A 24,950-nucleotide genomic window follows, 5' to 3' on the forward strand; every position below is an offset into this window, starting at 1 on the left:
TGCCCACATCCATGCATCTGGCCTGGATGAATGAAGGGGATGAGGGGGAAGAAGATGCGTGAAAGAGGAAATTAAAAAGGCTAAGGGAGGAAGGAGGGAATCTATCAATATATTATATACTAAAGTAATCACCAAAATTATCTCAAAAGTACAAGTGTCGTGCTCAGATGAAAAATTTCCTGCCAAAAACCATTTTTTTTCTTTTTTTTTTTCCTTGAAAAATAATAAGATAATTTATTTTTATTTTTAAAAAAAAAAGAATCTACAGCCTAAACAAACTCCAAAATAGAACAATAAAAACTTTAAATAAAATAAATATTTTTTTCCTTTGCTTTATAAATAAATAAGATAAGTGAAAAAGTTGATTAAAAAATATAAAAATAAGAAAGAACGTAGAGTCATAATAAATTAGTGATTTTTTACCTTTCAAATTTCTAAATCAATTCAAATGAAATTTATTTTTGCAATTAGAAAATCACCAAACTAAAAAAGTTAATTATATATTAATATTAGAAAATCTTGTTCCCTTAAATCTTCATTCATTCGTTAACCTATAAAATGAATTGTTCATTTCCTACTAAAAAAATATTCTAATTCAATTTTAAATTCATAATTTATCGCAAACTATAAAAATAGAGATACTCTATATTAATGTGTCTTATATATAATAGTTTCATAATGTAAATAGATATTTAAATGTATACAAAACCTATAAATAAATAGAAACTCAGAGTAATTTTATAAAATATTTTTCTGTGAATATCCAAGCATTTTTCGGGCAAAGAACTAGTTTTAAGACCCTCTCCAATGGTGAGGCTCAAGTGAGTATTTTTAGGAGAGAGAGAGAGAGTATTTTTTGCAATGTATACCAATAAGTTGGTATCTAAATTTAGCAACTTTCTTTTGGAGTTGCTAAGTTTAGATACTCAATTTTGAGTCTCATTTGACAAAAAGTGTGGGGCCCTTGTCAATATTCTAATATATTTTGTAATTTATTTAAGTTTTACCGTTTTTTTTTAATCTTATAATATTTGATATTAAAAAAGAAATGGATTTGGTGGGCCATAAATTGAAAGTAACATTTGTATATTTTTAGAGAGTCTTACCAATGGGAAATTAGACTTCACATGAGTTGCTAAATTGAGAAGTAGGTATGGTATCACCATTGGAGGTAAAAAAAACAACTCATTTAGTATTTCAATACTCAAATTTGAATCTCACCATTGGAGATGGTTTAAGAGTAGATATTAAATGAATTCAAATATATATATTTTTTTAAATGTTATATATGTTGGGAGTATTAAAAATCGAACGAATCGATCGTATTAATGTATTATGTTTGGCGTGGATTTCTTACCCCCTCTCACCCTATAGGGCGGTGTCGCCCTGGGAGGTAGGGCGTTGAAGAGTAAGGTCATTGTCAAAGTAATATACTCCATGTTATTTCTTACTCCACATGTTCGGTCGGGCGGGCTTGAGTCTGGCCAAAGTATGGGTAGTGATTTTAAGCGGTTTTGACCCCGTGTTCATAACCTATAAATACCCATTGTGCCTATTTATTATATCATATACGAAATATCAAAGAGTATTGTGAAACCCTAAACACAAAGCCATCCCTATTGAGATTTGAGCAATTCTTGAAGTAATTCCAACCTTCTAGTTGGGGTACGGAGTTGGAAGGTAGCTGTGTTACCCTTGGGGAGAATTTGTCATTGAGAGCCTCGTACCGGTGGCGAATTAAGAGATTTGGCATGAGGTACCCATTTTTCACCAATTTGGCTTTTAAGAGTAATATAGAGTATGATATTTTGACAACACATGTTCTAATAAATATATCAAGATATATGAGCGCTTTTTCTTAAAAAAAAGTACGGAGTGAGAGTTTGAAATCAAATGAATTTTAACTCCAAAAAAGAGATAGAAGAATCCTATCTTGCTTGACTGCGCTGGAAAGTCTTTCCAAATAATTAGGGACAACAGAATTGAAGTATCACATCTTCAAAAATGTCTTTAGCGGTGTTCAAAAACTGATTCAAGCTGAAAAATCGTCCAATTGGACTGGACTGAAGAGTACAAATTAAAATCTCTATTATGAGTACATTAAACGTTTAAAATAGAAATTAAACACTCATTTTTCTTATATTTATTTATTTCTTTTATATTATATAATATTAAAAAATCATTCAAAAAAATAAATAAAAACATGGCTAAAATCAGTCCAAACTCCAAACCAGTCCGGTTCGGATTTTTGATCGATTTTTATGGTCTGGTGTAGGTTCGTTCCAAGTAAAACTATTCCAATCTCCGGTTGTTGAATTTTAATTTTTCCAATTTTCGTTCTAGTCCAATTCAATAAAACTGATCTTGAACCAGTGAACATGCCTAAAATATGCTATAGTATAAGAATTGTGCCACACATGAATCATAAACACTGGTTTTTCTTGAGCCCCCAAAAAGTTTAGTTACTTCATATGTTTCTCGTGTCAAAATATTTATACCCTGTTCTTTGAATAATTCAAATTTTATGTCTTGTTTAATTGCATTTGATTAAAAACGATATAAGTGCAAGTCAAATTGAAACAAATAGAAACCCATTTTATACATTATCTAACATATGAAACATTGAAGGCCTTTTTTTTCTTCTGTTTTCTTTTTTTGCCTTCATTTTTACACAACGTGATTGATCAAGTCCTTATGATCTAGCAGGACATAAACATACACAACCCACCACTTTCCACAACCAGTTCTAGTGGCGTAACTAGTGGCGGTGGTGCACACATTCAGCCGGAATAGTCGGAAACCGGGCGGTGTCAGTACAATAGTCATAAATCAAGTGGTTAGCCTTAACCCACTTCAACTGATGGCTCTGGTGGATGCTAAGCTCAGACATAGTAGGCTCATTCCACCAGTATTTTCTCTCTGTACCGCTGCTACACCTCTTCATGTTATCAGCGGTCGTGGCGGTCGCCTCCGGGCACTCACAAGCATCAATCTCAAAGCCTTGGTAAGAAGCTATAAAAGGGGCATGAGACCAATCTGTCTTCACCCTTCCACCTTGTGTAGCCCAATCATCTGCATTCCATATTGAGCTGTATACTCCCATTGCTTGGTCCTTGGGAAAGGGAATCCCTCTATGCTCTAAATTTGTGTGTCGTCGTATGGGCGTCTCGTCTACCATGAATCTGAAATATCCCAAACAAACATTAATTTTTCCACACTTTAGTAAAACCGCTAACTCAAATAAGAGTCGTCACAGAAAATAAGACGTTTTGGTATTAAATTAAAACAATTTCAAAATGAGTAAAATGAAAAATTGTTGCACAACAATCATTTGAGGGGACCATAGAGGTAAAACAATTCATTGCATTTGTGTACATGGTAGGGTAAACCTTATCATAGCATAGAGGTAAACCTTATCATAGCAAAGAGGTAAACCTTATCATAGCAAAGTAGTAGGTTGGGAATAGAATGATGTTTTCGACATTAGTGCATGACATAAAGTCAGAATAGATGCTTAAATAAAGTTGTCCAATAAGATGTATAATTAATTAAATTACACAACTTTAATTAAAAGCTGATAATTAATTAAATTACTAAAGTTTTGCTTAATTAATTACCACATGAACAGAATCTATGTACTCCATCAACTCGATAATTGAGCTTAACTTTATCATGAAATTTGTGATTAATAATGCAATGTAAAATGACTTACAGCTTCACATGAAAGTAACCTCTAATACTATAGCAAGTCTTGTTCTAACAAAAACTACGTTTATGAATTCTAACAACTTAAATATTCTATATATAGTTCAAAATTCATTATTTGGATAATCTTTATAAGGAGGGCTATCACAACAACCAACTCAACTATTCGTACTATAATAGATATAACAAATGTTCATATCAACTACCATAATAATCGATGTGTAGCTAATGTTCGTATCAACTACCATAACAATGATTCATTTTTATTGGGTTTATAGTAACGAATTGATGTTCATAATCGCCTCTTGATCGTGCATACATTTATACAACAATTACTTAGTGCAATTTTAATTACAAGTACAATTTAGTTGTTATATAAATAGTTTAAATTATACATAACAAATTGTATTAGTAATTCATATTTTTTCTTCTTCACACAGGCAATTGTTTACTTGTTAAAGACACAAATAATTAACCTGATGTTGACAATTAATGATGTACAATAGTTAATGTTGACAAAAATATCACGTGAGATTGATAATTTGTTTTCTTCTGATGATTTCAAACTTCACATTCTAATACTATTAGATACTAATAATAATTGAATAGAAAAAGACAAGCGAGTGTTAAATCTGCAGACCAATAATTGAACCCATCACACCTACATAGCATGCGCATGCGGTTATGTTTAATACGTATTGAGTATTGAATATAGCAACGTTAAATACGGGTCTAAGTCGCACCCATCATCAAAACATCACAGGATTAGAGTATTAAACAACGATGAGTAGAGGTGAAAAAAAAATAACTTACACAACATGGCGGGGAGTCCAGTGTAAAGAGTACTTGTGGAAGTCTTTAGTAGGATCAAACCAAAGGTTAAGTCTTTGTTCTCTATTGCCCTCACCATTGACATAAATATTGGTTTGAACTATGTATGGTTCTCCAGTGGTGTTACCTAGGAACTCAAAATCAAACTCGTTATGGGTAGGACCTTCCGATGACATCTGCAATCAATAGCGGATTCAGAAAATCATTTCATCAATTGGGGACCAATTCTCTTTTGAGAATTTTACGAGGACCATCCAAAACCCAAATAATGATTTTGTACAATTGATATCAAAACTCATTATTACCAATTTTTTCCTTTAAGATAGTTAAATAAACACAACATATGTAAAATTGCCTTGATATAATTAGGTGACTAAAACAATGTTTCAATAAGACAATAATACAAGTACTTCATACTTTTTACAAATATATTACGGAGTACATGTTACTCGTACCATACTTCATACTTTTCACGTAGTATTATTGAATTACATGTTACTATAATTATTACTCTAGGACAAGTAACAACTAATGTTCCACTAAAATTAAATTGTCCTAAAACAGCTTGTTTTTTTGGATTCAAAGCGAATTAGTTAAAATATAACTCATAATTCTTTCTTAATAAACACTTAATTAACAGCAACATTACATCATCAATTTCTAATTAAGGAGTATTATGAAATTGAATTAACTAATTCAGTAAATTTTTACAACAAAATAAACAAATAAAATTCACATGTTTTAAATGGACTGACAAATTATGACTATAGGAGTACTACAGTACCTCTTATCCTTTTTTTTTTTTTTTTTTTTTTTTTGAGGAAAGTACCTCTTATCTTTAGCAAAGATAAAACAATTGAATATTGAACCCATCATTTTATAAATACAAAATTAAATTCTTCTCAACTGTTTTACTGAAAAAAATTAATTTTCTCACTTCAATTTTTGTTGTTACAGTAAAAAATTAACTGGGGTAAAACCAAACAATAATAATGATAAATTACTTACATAGAAAGCAGTAACAGTTCCAGCAGAATCACCCTCCACTAGCTTGATTTGAACAGTTACCTTCCCATACATGTATTTGCTCTTTGATTGAAATCCAGCTCCTGTTTAACCAAAATTGACCAACAATTAGTCTCTGGAATAGTCGTTACACACTTACACTACTAGTTTAAATTACACTATTAACACGACGGGTAATTTTAACCCAAGTTTAGTTGTGTATCATAAATATTAACCAACAATTATAGTCTAAATTACTTAAAAAGTAAGTCCATCTAAGTTTAAATATTACATTACTAGTTTAAATTATGTGAGTGCGTGACAATTAAATCCGTACAAAAGCCGAGAAGAAACAAAGAAAAGAATTACCAGAAAAGTTATCAAGTTTGAGCTTGAGTTGCTCTCCTTCATGGATGAAATGGTCAAAAGCCCAAGTAGGTTGAAATAATTCATCAAATTTAGATGAACTAACAACTTCAACCATCACTAAAACTACAAAACTTAGGTAAAAAATTGCAAATTTCTTACTTCCCATTTTTTTTTCAGAGAGAAAATTTAGTAAATGAGTGAGAGTGAATAAGTGAGTGATTCAAAAAAATAATTTGAGTCTGTTCTTATAGAGAGAAAGTAAGGATGGCGTGAGTAAGAAGCTCTTGAAATCAATGCAAAATAGCAAAAGCCACGTCACTATCCACGTCAGTGTCCACGTAGGATTTTATCGAGAAGTGAACCCTAAATATCAAAAAATATAGCCGTTAAGAAAATAAAATGAAGCTGGCAAAGAGCTGGACTGTAAAAATGGAGGTACACTGTAAGAAAGGTGAGGTCGCTTTAGGTAAGGATAATTAAGTGGGGTCAGAACCAAAGGATGACTGACACTTGGTGGTTTCCAGCTGGGCGATTTAGCTGTACAGTTGGCAATGACAGTAGGAAATTAAAGGTGCGTCTTTTTAGAGATGGCATTCAAATACTTGTAAGGGAAATAGTAACTTTTTGGCATGGTCTTGGTAGATATTTTGAGTGAATAATTGAGTATCAATTATTACGTGTAACATAAATTTAATAAATAATAAATAGGGTGATAATTTTATTTATTTATTTATTTTTTATTTTTTTTATTTTTTTTGAAATAGATAATAACTTGGTATGCAAGTTTTGTTTCGAAATTGTAGCCTAATTTATCACAAGAGTTACACATACAATAACAAAAATATTTTGACAAATTAATATTGTGTTCGATTGTTTTATAAACTCTTGAAGACTGCTTAAAGGTTAGAATAATCACACAAAAAAAAAAGTATTACTATAATCCTCCACAAACACAATTCAAACTAGAATCAGCGCAACTTAATAAAAAATATAACTAACAAATTAATTGTAACGAAATTTAATTTCCTTTTTTTTTTGGCACCATTTGAATTGAGCACAAAGTTTAAGAAAGAAATAAAATAACAAAAATGTCCATGTAAATACAAACAAATGAGAGAGAGTAAAAGTGAGAAACATCAAACATGGGTAATTATCAGATGTGAGTAAGGGTAAAAAAAAAGGTATTTGGTGTATGAAAGTGAGAAACATCAAACATGGGTAATTTTGCAGTTTTGTGTAAATCTGTGATTTGACAGTTTGAATTTCTTCAGGAAATTTTTAGTAGATTTTGTATTATCCTGTTGATGTGTAGTTTTCACTGACAGTTTCATATTGTTATTAACTCATGAAAAGTTTAAGGCACTGTAAAGTGATTGTAAAGTTGTAATTGTGTATTGATGTCATTTGCATAGACCTGAAGTAATTTTACAGTAGTCAACACCTGGTATACCCACCCACAAAGTTATATACCGGTGTTGCATATTTGAATGACCTACTCTTGGTAGTCTAGAAACTTGGTATTGATGAAATTACATCTGAAACATCTATCTGCTGAGCTATCTTATCATGTGTAGTGAATGAATGCCATATTTGTAGCTGTGTATTTTTTATTAATGGTTTGAAATGTCATATGAGTGCTAGGTATAACGATTTCAAAAACCCTTTGAAGGCTGTCATATATGAGAGCTTTACGCCGGAGGAATTTGAAAGTCGATGGTGTTCTTTTATAAAGGAGTATGATCTAGGGGAAAATGATTGGTTGCAGGGTCTTTACGAGGAAAGACATATGTGGATCCCAGCCTTCATGAAGGAGTATTTCTGGGCAGGTATGAAGACTACCTAAAGAGTAGAAAGCATTAATAGCTTTTTTTACGGTTTTGTGACAAGGAAAACAAAACTTTTTGAATTTCCACAAAAATATTGCAAAGCTTTGGAGAAGCGTGTTCAAGATGAGACAACTGCAGATGATAAAGGGAGTAAATATGTGCGAAGGCTAGTTAGTGGGTTTAGGTTGGAGGAGTTATTCCAAAAATTGTATACAGATTCAAAGTTTCAGGAGGTTCAGCAAGAATGCTTTACTGCGTGCATCACTTTCACCGTCAAGTGGATGACATTAATTGGGAGTATGTTATGGAGGATAGGGTTTGGATTGTCCCTGAAGGATCCAATGAGGAAAAACTGACTGATATGAGAAGGCTGTACTCTGTGATTTACAATTCTGTCACTAAAGAAGTTACATGTGACTGTCGCAAATTCGAAACATTTGGCATTCTATGCAAACATAGCATTCGTGTACTTGATCAGAATTATGTGTATGATTTGCCAAAGAAATACATACTTGATCGGTGGCGGAAAGACTTGCCAAGGAAGCATGTTCGGGTTGTTGTGCCATATCATGACCCTACTCAAACTCTTCATGTGAAGAGATTCAACAAGATGTTGTCTGAGTAAGAAAGTGTTTTCGATGATGCAGCCACGACTGATGATGCAACAATCAACATTATCCTAAAAGCTTTAGCTCAGCTTAAGATTGATGTTCAGGAAAGCCGTGAGAAGTACAGGAATAACCAATTGATTTCCTGTACGGAAATGCCATCCCCTTCTGAAATAGGTTCTAACCATCAATAGAATGAAAATACTCCAACATCTGGCTCCAACAGAGGCATCAACGGTATTCAATGCATTGCTATTGTTGATGGGGCTTGTGAGTTTGCTTGGGGGTCATCGCAACCTAACCAATTGAATGTAGTAAAGGATCCTCAATCTTTGAAGAGGCCACGTGGTCGGCCTAAGGGTAGTAGGAACAAGTCTTTGGCGGAGACAGGTTACAAGTTACCGAAATGCAAACAAGTTGTTATATTAAGGGAACAGCATCCTCCAAGTCCTCCTGTGAAAGAGTTGGTGAGTTTAGCAACTTTATTTTTGTTCTCTGGTTATGTTGCTTTGATTTTAATGGTTGTACTATGATGGGAAGGTGACATGGAAACGTGGTCGTCCACGATCCAAACCAACATAAGCTACTACAAGGAAACGTGGTCGTCCACGCAAAACTGATCTGTCATCCCCGACCCCTTCGTTAGAGTTCTAATACAATTTGGAAGATGTTGTATGATTGGGACTATCTTTCAACTTTCTGATTGAATTTGGAGGAGTTTCTATTATGTGTACTAGCTTATAACTTCCCTTAGAACTTTATTAAGGGAAATGTATTTCAGTGGTGTTCTATTTTAGTGGCAAGTATAAGTTTAGGGTCAAATATCTCCCAATTACATTGTTGTTTTTGCCTAGCCCAGGTATTATGTGAAGACATTGGTTTTTCCAGGTACAATTTAGCCAAGCACATGTACTAGGTAAACACATTGTTAATCCAATATTTATAATAGCCATTTAGTCCAATATTTTTTGGGCCCATTCAATCCAAATCTTTTTTTGCCCAATTTGCCCTATTTATTCCATTAAGTTTTAAGCCCATTTAGCCAATAATTTTTAATGCCCTCCTATGCATTATTTGCATAATTTTTAATGCCCTCTCATGCATTATTTGATTGAAAATCTTATTTAGTGCATATTACCATGGTAAGATAGCAATAGTACTGTCAAATCAGTTTGGACAGTTCGATTTCGGTTCGGTTTGTAATCGGGTCGGTTTGAAATTGGGTCTGTTTGAAATCGGTTCAAGTGTCTTACAGGTTGGTTTCAGTTCGGTTTAATTAATTATCGGTTCGATTCGGTTCCGGTTTATTCTTGAGCGGTTCTAATTCGGTTCGGGTTGTAAACGGTTTGGGTAGTAAACGGTTTGGTGCAGACAGGTTGCAGTTTGTTAACGGTTCGGTGTAAACGGTTTTTTACAGGTTCAAACAGTTTCGGGTTGGAAACGGTTTCGCGTTAGAAACAGTTCGGTTCTTTTTCGGTTCAGTTTTTATTTTAGTTCGGTTTATAACTAGTTCGGTTTGTTAACGGGTTCGGATCTTATACAGTTTAACGTTATTCGGATCAGTTCCATTTCGCGTTTACTAAATTATGGTTCGGATCGGTTTTTCAAAAAGTCGATTTTTTATCAGGTCGTTTGGATTCGGGCAGTTAAACGGTTTCGGTTTGAAATTTGACAACATTAGATAGTACCTATAGTTTTTGGCACATGGTTTTTTATTTTAAAAATACTTCAATTGTTCATTGATTTCTGTCAATAGTGAAGTTATCCCAAACTTTTAACTGCCCACTTAGTCCAATAACTGTTCTGCTCTCTTACATAACTCTGATCCCCATTAAGTCCAAATATTAGTGTGAAATATAAAACATCTCCCCAGTTTATTTTGCCATTTAATTTAATATGCCAACCATAATTCTTTAACTTAATAATTTTTAATACAGTTGTAGACACCCAAATGTGTCTCCCCAAAACCAAACCCGGTGATGAATAACTTTCATGTCATTTGATTATCGAACAAGGTGAAAGTGTGAAAGGTCACGTGTTGCAGTTAGTTTTTATTAAAAATTCTTTCTTTCTGTTTTCGAAAACAACTCTATTTTATGAAAACAGCCAATCTAGTTTAGTTTGGTCAACGACAAAGGTCCAATAATAGTGTAGTTGGATGGGGTTTGAAAAGACCTTTCCAACGATATATTATAAGCCCAATTCCGATGAATAATGAGGAAGTTATGGCCAAAATACTAAACTGGGCTCAAACCGGATCTTACCCACGGCCCAATGATCATGTGGAGGGTCCAAAGGTTTAATCCCATTACTAAACTAATTAGGATTTAATTAGAAGCTTCTATAAGTTTCTAAAAGATCTTAATTATCCTTTTTGAAAAGATAGAATCAAAGAAAACTTTCCTTTTTTAAAACTTTCCTTTTTTAAGTCCTAATTCTATTCGAATTTAAAGATGTTCAAAGACGGTCAGATATTACTTTCGTGCCTCATAATTTTTATCCTAATCTTATATGCTTGGATAGATCTTGAAATTATATTTCCAATGATATATTATAATATTAATTCCGAGCTATAACGAAAAAGATATGAAAGGAATACGAAACTCTATCCAAAATTGATACCGTTCCACTATTTTGGCCATATATTTTTATTTACAAAATATTTTAATCTTATTCCAATTGAATTGGAAATTAGACTTCAAGAGCTTTCCAAAGACATATTATATGACTTATTTGGACTTCTGGATCAAAAGTTATGATAAAAACAAAATTCGCAAAAACTGCTGACCGACGAGTTTTATTTCGATTCGAATTCGGATTCTTTTCTTATTCTTCGACTCTCTTTTTTCCTATAAATAGAGGTCATATATCCCCTTTTTTCAATCATCTACAACAATCATCTTTCTCTTTCTAAAGCTAAAAGCTTTACTTCTCTCTCTATTCTTTTTCTAAACCTTCCCACAAACAAAATTCCTCATACATTAGCACTAGACACACCTAGCCAAGTTCGAAGTTGTCTTCGCCCTAGACGTGAAAGGTTATAATTTCTGAGGGTTTGGTCCCTAATATCTATTTCAATTATTTAATTTGATTGTTTGATTTATATTTTCCTTGAAGTTACTAACACGTGTATTTTGTTATTAGAAAGAGGCACGAGGCATCAAAGTATGTAATCTTACTGCTCTATTCTCGTGGAAAGCATGTTTAAATTTGTTTAATTCCTAGTATCATGTTAGGATGTATTTATTGCTTTCTAGTATCATGTTTAGGGTGCTTCATATGCTTTCTAATATCATGTTAGTATCATGTTAGGGCTAAAGTTTTGATTTTTATTGTTTAGTGACATGCTAGGGTTTGTTATTAATCTTGTTAGTATCATGCCTAGGATCTTGCTATTAATATTATGTTTTAACATGATTATGATTATTATGATTGTTATTGTGATTATGATTATAATTATGATTATTGTGATTATCATGTTGCTTGATGCTTATTTATTGTTGTTGCTTGATCACTCCTTTTATGCATGTTTAAAGGGAATTTGTACTTGTAATCACGCTTAATAAGATAATTAATAATCTTGTTTAGGGCTAATATGATTATAATTCAAGTGATCGCCAATAATAGTTTTGTTTGTGCATTAAATTCAACCAACATAGATAAACAGGTTTAGGGTTAATCTGTTGATTGCATGTTAGTCAGAAAGCGCACATGAATACGAGAAGAATAAAGTAGAGGCCTATTATTGGGGCAGGTTCTTTCTCTTTTAGATTGGATTTGTACCTTCATCCCCGAACACCAGTCTTGGTTCCAGACCTATTGGAGTTGACGATCTACTGGATCGTTAAGGGGTGTAACCTTCACCTTGTGAACGGTTTACAAGTTCCTAAAACTTGTTGGCGACTCTTTTGCTCTAGCTTCCTTCCCTTTGGACGCCACCATGCTTAAGTGTATGATCACAGTGGGGTTCAAGTTTGGGGTAATGCTTGAAATATTCCCTACAGTTTTTGGTGACTCCACTAGGGAGGATTTCTATTTTAATTCCTGAAATTTATTTCGACAATGATTTAGAATGAGTGGATGAGACTCGAAAAGTTCTAAGTATTTCATGTGCGTAATTTTGATTAGCATTATTGTCATATGCATAAAAAAAGTCCTCATTGGATAGACCATCCGAAATGAGTAAAAAACATGGGATTTTTACACGTAGGAAACATAATCCATTTTTGGCGATTTAAACAAAAGGGAAAGAGAAGGAAAACAAAAGGAAAAAACAGATGAACTAATTGTGTGTGGAAATGCATATATGCATTGTGTAGGTATTTATAACAAACCGTGACTTAGGGCATGCAAATATTGAAAACATTTGTAGGGCATGCAAATATTGAAAGACTATGAACCTATGTAATTCAACGCATTCTTATCAGTTGCAAAATTTCATAGTTGGTATTTGATGGAATTAGTAAGTGAACAGGTATCATGGTATTCCCCTGATTTTTATAAGTTCAATTAAGAAAATCATAATATTCCATTGATTTTTATAGGTTCAATTCAGAAAATCATGGTATTCCCCTGATTTTTATAAGTTCAATTTAGAAAATCATGATATTCCGCTGATTTTTATAGGTTCAATTCAGAAAATCATGGTATTCCCCTGATTTTTATAAGTTCAATTCAGAAAACCATGATATTCCGCTGATTTTTATAGGTTCAATTCAAAAAATCATGGTTGGACATTGAATTTTAGTGTGAAAAGAAGTCATTCCACTTATTCTTATCAATTAAAATTTGTATTTTATCTAATGTGTTGTGATAAATAATATAATTTTACAAACAAATTATGATATAAATTCATTTTATAAAAAGAATCTAAACAAATTTAACAATGAAAATTAAATCAAGGTTGATCGATTTCGCTCGGTCACCACTTTGTCAAAGCTCGGTTCGGTCAAAGCTCGATTAATAAAGGTTTGAACGCGGTTCGAGTTCGGGAACATATGTATACGCTCACGGGCCGAGCTTACCATAGTTTGGGCTAGCCCGATTAGCACCAGTTTGGACCCCGGGGTGGGATATAAAAACATTTAAGGTTTAAATTATAAGAAAATCGACTAACACCTTGATCAAACAGCGGATTGGATTGGATTGACCCTACATTCATACTTAGTGACCAAAAACGTGCATAACAACTGGATCACACTAAGTGAGTGGCCCAAAATCAGGAAACTATGTTGATTTTCATGATTGGCCAACTTTATAAATTTTTTCAAGATAAAATCAATAAAAAAATTAAATGTTTATTCAAACGGTGGATTGGACACATAATGACTCTACATCTCCATACCCAATGGACTGGGCCAAAATGATCAAACTCTATTGGCCCGTTTCATTAAATGTTTCACATCAGTCCCTAATGTTACAAACATCTAACTGAATGTTAGAATAATCAGACTGGCGTAGTACCTAAAACTGTTACAGTTATTGTTACAAATGAATCGGGAAATTTGAATCATCATCCTATATATCTTACAACAAAACCGTTCACATAATTCTACAAGGTATTCCAAATAACCAGGAGATTTCTCGTAAGGTGGCTAAATGTAAGGCCTTTCATACAAGTTTTGTGAATCTCCTCCTCCATCTCCTCAATTTCGTTGACATGATAAGTGACATATGTATTTTGAAAGTTAGTTCCTCCCAGAGAAATGATGTAACTTACCATTTTTTAGTGTTGGTAGGAATTTGTTGCCAAAGAGTCTGTCACTGCAAAAACAAATTCACAAATGGACAGTGCTTTACATACAACACAAACACGGATCATGATGGGTTCAACATGTGAAAAGCCAAATTCAGTTGACCCCCCGACATCACCTTCACTATGTAGCTGAAGAAAGGGTAAAAGTACTTCAAATTATGTCCTAACTCCATAGTAATACAAAATGCACGTCAACAAAATGTTACCTCTGACACCACCGTAAGAACTTGGGAACCTTCATCCTCCATAAAACGCATCAAAGATGATTGTGTAGCAGAGACGGATTCAGTACCTCCAGCAAATGATGGCACCTCGCGCTGAAATACAAAATATATAAATCAAACACTACACCTACAGTAAATACTTTTCCACTTCCACAAATTACCATGCCTGTTTTAGACATGGAAGGGACTGTCCGCATCCGTATGAACTTCACCATCTCAGGAGCTGACATAATCCATAAGGTCAACTTAAATGATTTCTAATAATTTAAGGAAAGAAGGATAGATTACTACAGGACATATACACTTCTGAACAATAATAGATACCATTGATGTTAAGAGAGATATCGCATCTGATGAAATCCACCTGCATATATTTGAATTTCACAGGAGTTAATAAGCCATCGAGAAACACAAAGTGCACCACATACACAGAACCACCTAACAAGCACATCCATGACCAGAGTTGGTGGTAATCCGCCTTGTTCAGAGTTTGTGTGAGATGATCTTCTGCTGCAACAAGTTTTTTTCAACGACCTGCTGTCCACCAAATAAGAATCACCACCCCCCTCTACGGTGGGAAACACATTGCTACACTTTCCTTTTTTATTTATCTTTGTGTAACCACGTCTTGGTCGGCGTTTAGTAGCAAACGACACATACAAACAAGAAGCGTCCTAATACAGGAAAACTGATCATCAAACATTTTTATTATACAAATATAAGTTACTACTAAAGATTGTTGTGAACACTTACTTGAAATCCACATACTGGTCCACTATGTCTCTCGCATCATTCGGATGACTCTCACCATACGTAATATCCAACAACTGTTTTTAAACAATAAGTTAGGAGACCAACTACACATAAATTGGGAAGCAACATTACCACGAATAAAAAACACATACACCTAAATGACCAAAGTCTCGACTCGTTTCAGGGCGATCTTCCTTGCTAGCAATCAGTATTTGTTTCATGGTCCAAACCTTCAATCTTGGGAAGACACCACACCTCACAAGTTCCCTACACAGTCTATCGAGGTAAAATACCTATCCCCCATCAAATAAAAAAAACCATTAATAACTCAAGCAAATTTATTAAACAGCAAATAGTACATGATGAATGAGACCACCAAAGATATTACCACAACAAATAATACACATCCGCCATATCCACCAGCATACCCTTCACGATAAAATCGACATGCAAATGAGACCACACTCACCATCAACTTCACAAGCACTAGCTGACACCAATCATAATCAGACGCGTTTAAAGCGCAGCATAGGGCGGGGACAAGATCAGATGCAAGCCTTGGAGACTGAGTTGGACATAACACCATCTCCAAAGCAACCAACAGAAATAAGGTCTTAAACTCTTCTTCCTCATGTTCCTCCCAACGTCCCTCTAACCTATCCATGATATTTGAATTCACTGGTATACCATTTAATGTGTAAACCCTACCAACATGGGTTGATTTGGTCAACCACGATTTTCCAAACTGTTCCTGAATTGGTTAACCTTTTCCTTCATGTCTTTGGTTAAGGTTTTCCAAGTTGGAATTTCCCTACCACCATTAGGAATACCCAAAATCCAATGTACTTGATTAGGAGACAACTTCATACACATTCTATCTAGAGCAATTAACACCTTACCGAACGGATCAATACGTGTCATTAGCCAGTAAGCCAACTGCCTAGGTAGGTACATTTATACAAGATTTAATAAACTCCCGAACCCCATTTCCCCTCACCCAACGTTGTCGTTGCTCATCAAATGTTTGACATATCCTTCCAAAGCTCCCAATCCAACAGTTCATATTTGGGGCATGTATAACATTCAATAGTTTCAAGTTGCATTACATCACCATACTAAATACAACTAAAAAGGGTTCAAAAATACTTACCCTCCTTCCAGGCTTATTGAGTTCTATTAGAACTTCCCTTCTTTCTTTAACACCTCCACCAATTGTTAGCCTATCATCCTGTGTTATTGAGGATATGAGACTCCAACAACAAAATTTCCTATTCAAAGATTTAACCTTTAATTAACAAACCAGGTTACATACCTTAAATATTTCATAGCACAATGGATGTCGGCTCTTCATCACAATTTATTCAACAAAAATAGCTATACCAGAGGAAATTCAAGAAACCTAGTAAATTCAAAAAATGAAACATAAACCACAAGTAAATTCATCAAATCGAGTAAAACAGGAATGCAATGTTCATTGTAATAGAAATATAACATTATAATTATAGATCAGATGAGAAGAAATGCAATGTTCACAAATCAATGCAATGTTCACTTATATATAGCTGCTCATAATGTTCCTTGCATTCTCTACTTAGGCTCTATATTACTACAGCCTTACAGAGATTGTAGTATCACATTTAGCATCAGAAACAAGATCAGCATGTCACAAATCCTAAGGTCTCAAAACCGGGATCTATATGTAGTAAAACCAATAATCTCAACAAATATTCATGACATTCCAAAATGGATTGATTGAATACTCAGTTACCAGAAACATAATTTCAAATATATGATAATAAACATTCTAAAACCCAAAAACTGTAAATCAACACAGAACTAAGCTACTGTAAATCATCATAACCCTAATTCGATAAAATTCAGAATAATAGCAAATAAATTCGGAATAATATCACAACCCTAATTCGATAAAATTCAGAATAACAGCACAAACATAATTCAATAAAATTGAGAATAATAGCACCAGTGTAATAGCACAAATACTAAGCTACTGCAAATTATCACAACCCTAATTTAATAAAATTCAGAATAATAACAAATAAAATTCGGAATAATATCATAACCCTAATTCAATAAAATTCAGAATAATAGCAAATAAAATTCAGAATAATATCACAACCCTAATTCAATAAAATTCAGAATAACAGCACAAACATAATTCAATAAAATTGAGAATAATAGCACCAGCGTAATAGCACAAATATTAAGCATCTCGGAACATTAATCACAGAAAACTTCAACATTAATACCAAAACAAAAGGCTATGGCGATTGCTGAACATCAACAATAAATGAAATTAATACACCAACATAGCTCAACTTCTACAGAATTGCATCGTCAACTATCAACATCACAACAAATACTTACAGAAGGTCCGCGCCGATTCCTACAAAACAGTCCACTCCCAATCACGAATTACAACTAGAGAGGTCCGCGCCGACTCCACTACCACCCTAGTAATGAATTATCGAACTATTCATGAATCCCCCAAGCTCTTTCCTGGCGAAACCTCCCGTGTACTCGGGGTTTTCAAGCGATTTCTAATTGGAATTCTAACAAAAACCCTAAAGTTGCTCAAACAAGAATCGTTAACGGCTTGTTCTCCAGTTAACTCCGCCACTCCCTCAAACATTACAATTCGGACAATATTACCCCCAACTTAACAACGGGAATTTACGACCGTGCCCCTTGAGTTACATTATTCGTTACTCAGGATGAGTAACTTGTATTTCCCGCAAATATAATGACCATATATATGTTTACGTACAACAATAAATAATACATAATAATATAGACACAACATAAAATGACAAATCGAAATTATGAAACTTTACATATAATCACCTTTTAAATCTTGTTTTTTTGCATAAAACCATTTTTTTAAATAAACGTTGCAAAATGCCATCAATTTAAAAAATTTTATTGCAACTTACCACCTGTTCAATGAAACAGTGGGTAAGTTTGGCTTAAAAAGTGGTAAGTTACAATAAGATTTCTAAAATTGGTGGCTTTTGTAACATTTTTTTTTTGTAAAAGGTGGTTATTTGAAAAAAAAAATAAATTTAAAAGTGGTTATTTGCATTAAAAAAAAAACAAAAGATTTAAAGGTGGTTATATGCAAAATTTCCTTGAAATTATTACTTAACTACTCAGTGGTATACAACCAATTATTTCCCTTTTATCATAAACCCTGGCCTTATAGAGATTCTAAATAAATTTTCAAATTATAAACTCAAACTTTGTGCAGTTCACCTTAAAGTTGTAATATTAAATAAAAATAATTTTAGTTTAGTAAAAAAATTTCAGTTAGGTAAAACTAATTTCTGTTTAGTAAGATTAATTTTACTTAAGTGAACAACAAAAATATCAAAGAAGAAATAAAATTGAGAATTAGTATAAATAATTCCAGTTTACCAAAAAATAAAAAAACTTCAAAGAAGATATAAAATAGATAAAGAATCCGTAAAAAACAATTTCAATTCAGTAAAAATATTTCACTTGAATAAAAATAATTTTAATTCAATAAAAATAATTTAAGTTCATCAAAAATGATTTCAGTTTAGTAAAAACAATTTCAGCAAAAATAAGGTGAAATGAACAAGGCTTCGCTCGTCCCCTTTTTTTAAAAACCTTTATTTTCATTATCAAAATTTTAAAAATTAAACTTTAATCTTCTTTTTTTGCTCCTCATGTAACTAATACCCCAATAAGAAATCTACTTTCTACCTAAATTATCTCTTCCTGTCTAAGGCCCTATTCACTTCACCTTATATTTGTTGAATTAAATTTTTTTGTTGCATTAAATTAAAATTATTTTTGTTGAACTCAAATTATTTTTACCAAATTGAGAAATTAATTAAACTGAACTTAAAATATTTTTGCTTAACTGAAATTATTATATTTTTACTGATTCTCTATTATATTTCTTCTTTAAAGTTACTAGTTTTTACTGAACTAAACTTAATTTTACTGAACTGAAATAAGTTTTGCTGAATTGAAATTATTTATACTGATTTTGTAAGTTGAGGTGAATATGTCCTAAACGACTTATTTGGGGAAAAAATTTCAAGATATTTCATAAAGTTATTTTTTTTCTAAGAGATTATCAAGCATTTATTGAGAGAATTATAAGATTTAATTTACTTAAAGTTACATAGAAATTTGATTTATTTTTTTAAATTACAAATTATTTGATTGGTTATTACTTTTATTTTTATTTCCATTTTATTTTATTAATCCAATTTAAAAATAATATTTATGTCTTTCAACTTTTATTGTGACTGCCTAATTTTAGTGGTTAATTTGTTATAACATTTGATTAAATTTTTTTATTTTATTTGCTCAATTTCATAATATAATTATTTTTAGTATTTTTTTTAAAAATTTTCAGTACATTACTTAGTTGAGTTTTATTTTTATATTCTGTGGAAATTTATTTAAGGAAATTTTAGATTTTAACACCACACAAAAACCCGAAATTGCTTTTTAACACTTCCGTAAAAAAAAAAATTTATATTAACACCAGACAAATTTCCAAAAAATAGGTATTACCACCACTTAACCGATTTCGTTTAGGAATCTGTTAAGTGGGCCCATAAAGCCACGTGTCGCTTTATTATTGGCTAAAAAAAAGAAAAAAATAAATAAAGAACCTAAAACTACCCTAGCCACCCTAGCCCTCCTCGAACCCACCATCAGCGGCGCATCCCCTCCCCCAACCCACGTGAACCCTCCCCCCCCTTCCTGCAACATTTTCGACCTCAAAAACCACCAAACCCAAAATCCTTGTTCCTCGAAACGACCACGAATCCGGCCTTAAATGGCCGAAATCGGCCGATTAAGGCCTAAGGCCACTCAGCCCCAAAACCGGCTGATTTCGCCATTTGTGGCCAAATTCATGGCCGTTTTGGGGAAGGAGGGTTTTGGGTTTGGTGGTTTTTGGGGGGCGACATGGTTGCGGGAAGGGGAGGGTTCAGGTATGTTGGGGTTGCGGGTGCGTCGCCGGTTGTGGGTTCGGGGAGGGTAGTGGTGGGTCGGGGGGAGGGTAGTGGTGGCGGCCGGGGTAGTTTTAGGTTTTTTTAAAAAAAAATTTAAAACAAATAAAATGGTGACACGTGTCACTGTGGATCACACTTAACGGAATTTTGGATGGAAACCGTTAAGTGGTGATAATACCCATTTTTTGGAAATTTGAGTGGTGTTAAAATAATTTTTTTTTTATGGGGGTGTTAAAAACCATGTTCGGGTTTTTTTGTGGTGTTAAAATCTAAATTTTTTTTTATTTACTTGGTCATATTAATGCATGCTTAACTTTCTCTTCTTCTTTATTTTTTTGAAAGGTTTAAAACAATGTGCAGAGTACATATTACTACAAAAGAAAAATGATTTATATTCCTAAAAATTATTCTCTTTCATACTTGTTTTTAATAAGGGGAAATTCCCATTGGTACCAACTTGGTTTTGACTTTTCCTATTGATACACTTCGAAATTTTTGCCTTCCCATCGGTACAACCGTGGTTTGGTCTTTTTCCCAACCGTGACTAACACCGTTAAAAATTATTTCATTAAGTTAAAATAATTAAAGAAAAGACTATAACACCCCTTTTAAACATCTAATGTCTCGATTTGCATGTCGAAAATTATTCGGTTAAAGTTTTAGGAGTCATGTTATAGCTTAAGGGTCCAAATTAACCTCGAAATTAGCAAAAAAATAACACAAATGTCCCACATGCGTGTTAAAAATTGTCTCTATTTGCGTGATGTTATTTATTTCGTGATAAAAATTGTTCGATTAAGGTTTTAGGGGTCATTTAGGCCATTTATGGGTCTAAATCAAACTCGAAATTGTCAAATATAAACAAAAATGTCTCATTTTGCACGTCATTATATATTTAATTTTTTTTATCATGACACGCAAAACGAAATATTTTCGTTAATATTTTGACAATTTCGAGTTCAATTTAGACCCACAAAGGGTCAAAATGACCCATAAAATTTTAACCAACAATTATTATCACAAATAAAGTAATGGCACACAAACCAAGATATTTCTTGACATGACATATGAGACATTTGCGTTATTTTTTTGGTAATTTCGAGGTTAATTTGGACCATTAAGGAATAACATGACTCCAAAAATTTTAACTCAACAATTTTCGACACGCAAATCGAGACATTAGATGTTTAAAAGGGGTATCATAGTCTTTTCCTTAATTATTTTAACTTAATGAAATAGTTTTTAATGGTGTTGGTCACGGTTGGGAAAAACACCAAACCACGGGTGTACCGATAGGAAGGCAAAAATTTAGGAGAGATATCAATAGGAAAAGTCAAAATCACGGTGATACCAATGGAAATTTCCCTTTAATAAGAGAATAAATTACACAAGTATTCATATGTGGCTGCCATACCGTGTGACAGGGGTTACTTATTTTAGGGTTACTCAGTCGGTCAGGGGTTACTCAGTCGGTCAGGGGTTACTCGATCAAGCCATGTGTTACTTATTTAGGGCTACCCGGTCAAACATAAAAGCATTGAAAAAATTATGGGCAACTAATGTACATATAATGTTTACAAAGCATGGAGTACATGATAAAATTTTAAGACCACATCAATTTTGTAAGATTATAATTGTATAAAGGATTTTTTGTAAATAACCACCCCAAAATGTACCCTTTATTGAAATAACGACCCGTTTTTTTCGAAATTAAAAAATACCTTAATGTCAAAACCAGTAGATTTCACCACCATTTTCCAATTCCGGCCAGTTTTCTGGCTAGTTCGGCCGGTTTTTCGATTTAGGGGCCCACAAAATTATAAAAAAAAACCCAAACCCACCACTACCTCCTCTTGCCACCTCCAGCACCCCTTCCCTTCCCCGTTTTCATTTTCGGCATCCACTCCCTTCCCCGTACCTGTTCCCGCAATCTCCTCCACTCCTCAATCTCACCACCACGTTCACAATCACCACAACCCACCTCTTCTATAGTTCTATCCATAGTCACCAACTCACCACTGTCAACCCATATCTCCAGAATAATCAGCAGTTCTCTAAATCTCCTCCTCTTCCTCTCTCTTCTTCAATTAATTACAAACTCACTCAACAATCTTATCAAACAAAGAAATTATAACCCTAAAAAACAAAAAATTAAATTAAAAACAAATTGAAGAGTGCAACCTTGGAATGAGCAGAGGAAGCGGCTTCGTGGGGGTTTTGTGAGGAATTGGAGACGTGGTAGGGGTATTTTGAGGAAGCGACGAAGTGGGTGGGGTTTGGTGGAAAAGCGGCGATGTGGGAGGGGTTAGGGGTGGGGGCTAGGTGGGGTTTCGCGAGCAAGGGTTTGGGCTCGGTGAGGTTCACCGGCAGGAGTGGTGGTTGGTTGGGATGAGGGTTGTGCGACAGGTGGTTGATTTGGGTGGGTGGCAGGAGATGAGGGAGCTGCCAGGGGCTGGGGTTAAGGGGATTTGTTTTAATTTTGTTTTTTTTAAAGCAATTATGTGGTGACACATGTACTCTAAGTCGGAAAACTGGCCGGAATTGAAGAAGGGTGGTGAAATCTACTAGTTTTGACATTAATGGGTGGTATTTTTTAATTTTGAAAAAAAACGGGTGGTTAATTCAATACAAGGTACATATTGGGGTGATTATTTACAAAAAATCCTTGTATAAATGTACTTTGTACAAAACTTTAATTATATGTGCATTAACACTTGTGTCAATAAATGAGAAGAGAATCGAGGTGAGGGCTAAGGGGTAAGTGTGATGCATGCCTACGAATATGTCATAGATTATTCATAATTTCTACGAAGGTTGTTACTAGGAGTATATAATAAGATGCATGTAAATATAGCTCAATGGTGAATATTTCTACCATAAATGTTGGAGATTTGTGGTTCGAATTGTCTTAATTGGGTTTAGTAGACCTGACAATGGATGGGCCGGGCCGAGGCTTAAAAAGTTAACCCATTCTTCGGGCCGGGCTAGACAAAAATTTCATGTCCAAACACGCCCAAAATGGACGGCCTATGTGGGCTTTTTGGGCCATTTTCGGGCCGGGCAAAAAAAAAAAAAACAGAACTAAAATGACTTAAAATGTATTCCCAAGCCCCCCCCAAAAAAATAAAATCTGAGAGGGCTAGAAAATGCTGCCCAAAACCCACCCAAATTCGGGTCGGGCCATCTTTGATCAGCTCTAGGTTTTAGGAATATTATTTGATATTTGAACCCATATAATCCCATCATTTAACACCAGTGATTTAACAACCGTGTCGTGTTATATTACGAACTACAAAATGACTCCACCATCAAGAGCATCACCCGAGCAAGAATTAGTCTATCTATCTATAATCATATTACTAATAAATAAAGCCGGTCTCGCAATAAGGACACAAGATAACGACACTTGACATACCAGTTTATCGCCAAGTATCAAACCACGTAAGCGATAAATAGGTTTTAGTGACACATATGATGCTAAGTAAGCGAATTTTGAATAACTTTTTTAGGATAAAATTGTTTTACAGAGTTTTAGTATCGATATACTTCTAATATTTCATATATACAACATTAATCATAACTTAATAAATATCCTATAACTCAATTCTATTTCCTTCATAAAATTAATCAGGAAAAATTAATAAGAATAATCCAAACTACTACCTCCGATTTTTATAGTTGCAACTTTGGAATATTTTATATCTCTCAAATAATACCCCAAAGTTGCAACTAAAAAAAATCAGAAGTAGTATTAATCTCCTTCTCAAATTAATCTCAATTATTATTTAACTTAGAATAATCCCAATTATTGGGTGCTTTTGCTTCTTCTCAGAATAGTCTCCTTTAACGATTACCTATAATACTATCAGTTAACATTCTTAATCCCCCCCTTTTTTTTATTTTTATTTTTTATTTTTCACCCTTTCTTTCTCCCTCCACCATTTCGATAAACTTAGCAGAGACATTCTGCCATACCACTTCAACGGCTGCCAACCATTCAACCAACCCCTTCTCTTGAATACTACTTTGTACTTTATATATATCTACTTTGGTATTTGGATGTTCACTTCTAAAGTCAAAGGGAAACATCTGCTTTATTGCACAACTACTAACAAAACAATAGTATTCCAAATTTGCATGTAATTTAATTCTGCAATGCGATTTCGTATGCAACTTAATCCCCTGTTTCTCCTATGCTTCTCTAAAATTGAATGTCTGTGAAATTTTAACTCCAAATTTGTAAATTTGTTCTACCATTTAAGTTGTGAAGGTGCAATTCACGAGTTTCGGATTGTTTTGCACTTTTGATTTGAATTTGAGGACTTATTTAGGATTTAACAACTCCTAAATTGTGTTACTCGGAGCAAAAGTATATGATTTTTGGTCATCTCCATTTCCTAGCCTAATTTGACCAAATAGAAAATTGAAAAGGGTCCAATTCTTTTTTCTCCGGCTAACCTTTAACGGCAACTTATTAAGGATATATTTTAGGAAATATTTTGTTAGTATCTTTTGGGGCTAGTTAATATCTTTTTATATGTTTTCCTTATTTTCCTAGTTTTCTAATCCTATCATATTAGGGTTAACTTGTATTTATATATTAAGGTTGAAGCCATCAATGAGAATTAAGCCTTTACATTTATTCAATTTATCATGGTATCGGAGCCAAGGTTATTTTAATTTTAAATATTTTTTTTTTCAGTAAAACATGGTGGACGAATACAATACTCCACCACCATCAATTATTGAGTGCAATAGTGGCCGTGGGGCTGCCGTTAAATTGACCACTCAAGGTCTTGGTTTGAGTTCTAATTGTCAGTTATTTATACATGACTGTTTACACAAATTTCGAGCCTAAA

At 33.4% G+C, this 24,950-nt stretch overlaps 2 protein-coding genes across 5 annotated transcripts; both read right to left on the reverse strand.

Moving 5' to 3' along the window:
- Positions 1-2,574: 2,574 nt before the first annotated feature.
- Positions 2,575-6,139, reverse strand: LOC145587611 (xyloglucan endotransglucosylase protein 6-like). The gene is made up of 4 exons (XM_081644340.1): positions 5,911-6,139; positions 5,545-5,645; positions 4,519-4,712; positions 2,575-3,182 (listed from the first exon to the last, which is right to left on the reverse strand). The coding sequence occupies exons 1-4, from the start codon at positions 6,074-6,076 to the stop codon at positions 2,759-2,761; spliced, it is 885 nt and encodes a 294-aa protein (XP_081500466.1). The 5' UTR covers positions 6,077-6,139; the 3' UTR covers positions 2,575-2,758.
- Positions 6,140-13,707: 7,568 nt separating this feature from the next.
- On the reverse strand, positions 13,708-17,651 carry LOC145587612 (uncharacterized). 4 transcript variants are annotated; one of them, XM_081644345.1, is made up of 8 exons: positions 17,462-17,651; positions 16,389-16,475; positions 16,227-16,304; positions 15,229-15,369; positions 15,077-15,150; positions 14,648-14,997; positions 14,306-14,416; positions 13,708-14,107 (listed from the first exon to the last, which is right to left on the reverse strand). In XM_081644345.1, the coding sequence occupies exons 2-6, from the start codon at positions 16,425-16,427 to the stop codon at positions 14,931-14,933; spliced, it is 399 nt and encodes a 132-aa protein (XP_081500471.1). In that variant the 5' UTR covers positions 16,428-16,475; positions 17,462-17,651; the 3' UTR covers positions 13,708-14,107; positions 14,306-14,416; positions 14,648-14,930. The 4 variants fall into 4 exon arrangements, with proteins under 4 accessions (XP_081500471.1, XP_081500470.1, XP_081500468.1 ...); XM_081644344.1 differs by having other exon boundaries at positions 13,708-14,228; XM_081644342.1 differs by having other exon boundaries at positions 14,306-14,997.
- Positions 17,652-24,950: the final 7,299 nt, after the last annotated feature.

This window comes from Chenopodium album, chromosome 17 (assembly GCF_948465745.1).
Source record: "Chenopodium album chromosome 17, dcCheAlbu1.1, whole genome shotgun sequence".
Taxonomy (NCBI): domain Eukaryota; kingdom Viridiplantae; phylum Streptophyta; class Magnoliopsida; order Caryophyllales; family Amaranthaceae; genus Chenopodium; species Chenopodium album.

What these genes read in the sequence shown, in the direction of transcription:
- LOC145587611 (XM_081644340.1), bottom strand. Translation starts at nt 6,076, where the DNA reads ATGGGAAGTAAGAAATTTGCAATTTTTTACCTAAGTTTTGTAGTTTTA. An exon ending in CAAACTTGATAACTTTTCTG is followed by an intron (nt 5,646 to 5,910) that starts GTAATTCTTTTC and finishes TTGGTTAAACAG; the next exon opens with GAGCTGGATTTCAATCAAAG. An exon ending in TGGACTCCCCGCCATGTTGT is followed by an intron (nt 3,183 to 4,518) that starts GTAAGTTATTTT and finishes GGGATATTTCAG; the next exon opens with ATTCATGGTAGACGAGACGC.
- LOC145587612 (XM_081644345.1), bottom strand. Translation starts at nt 16,427, where the DNA reads ATGAAGAGCCGACATCCATTGTGCTATGAAATATTTAAG. An exon ending in GAGACTTTGGTCATTTAGGT is followed by an intron (nt 15,151 to 15,228) that starts GTATGTGTTTTT and finishes GTTTAAAAACAG; the next exon opens with TTGTTGGATATTACGTATGG. An exon ending in GACCAGTATGTGGATTTCAA is followed by an intron (nt 14,998 to 15,076) that starts GTAAGTGTTCAC and finishes TTCCTGTATTAG; the next exon opens with GACGCTTCTTGTTTGTATGT.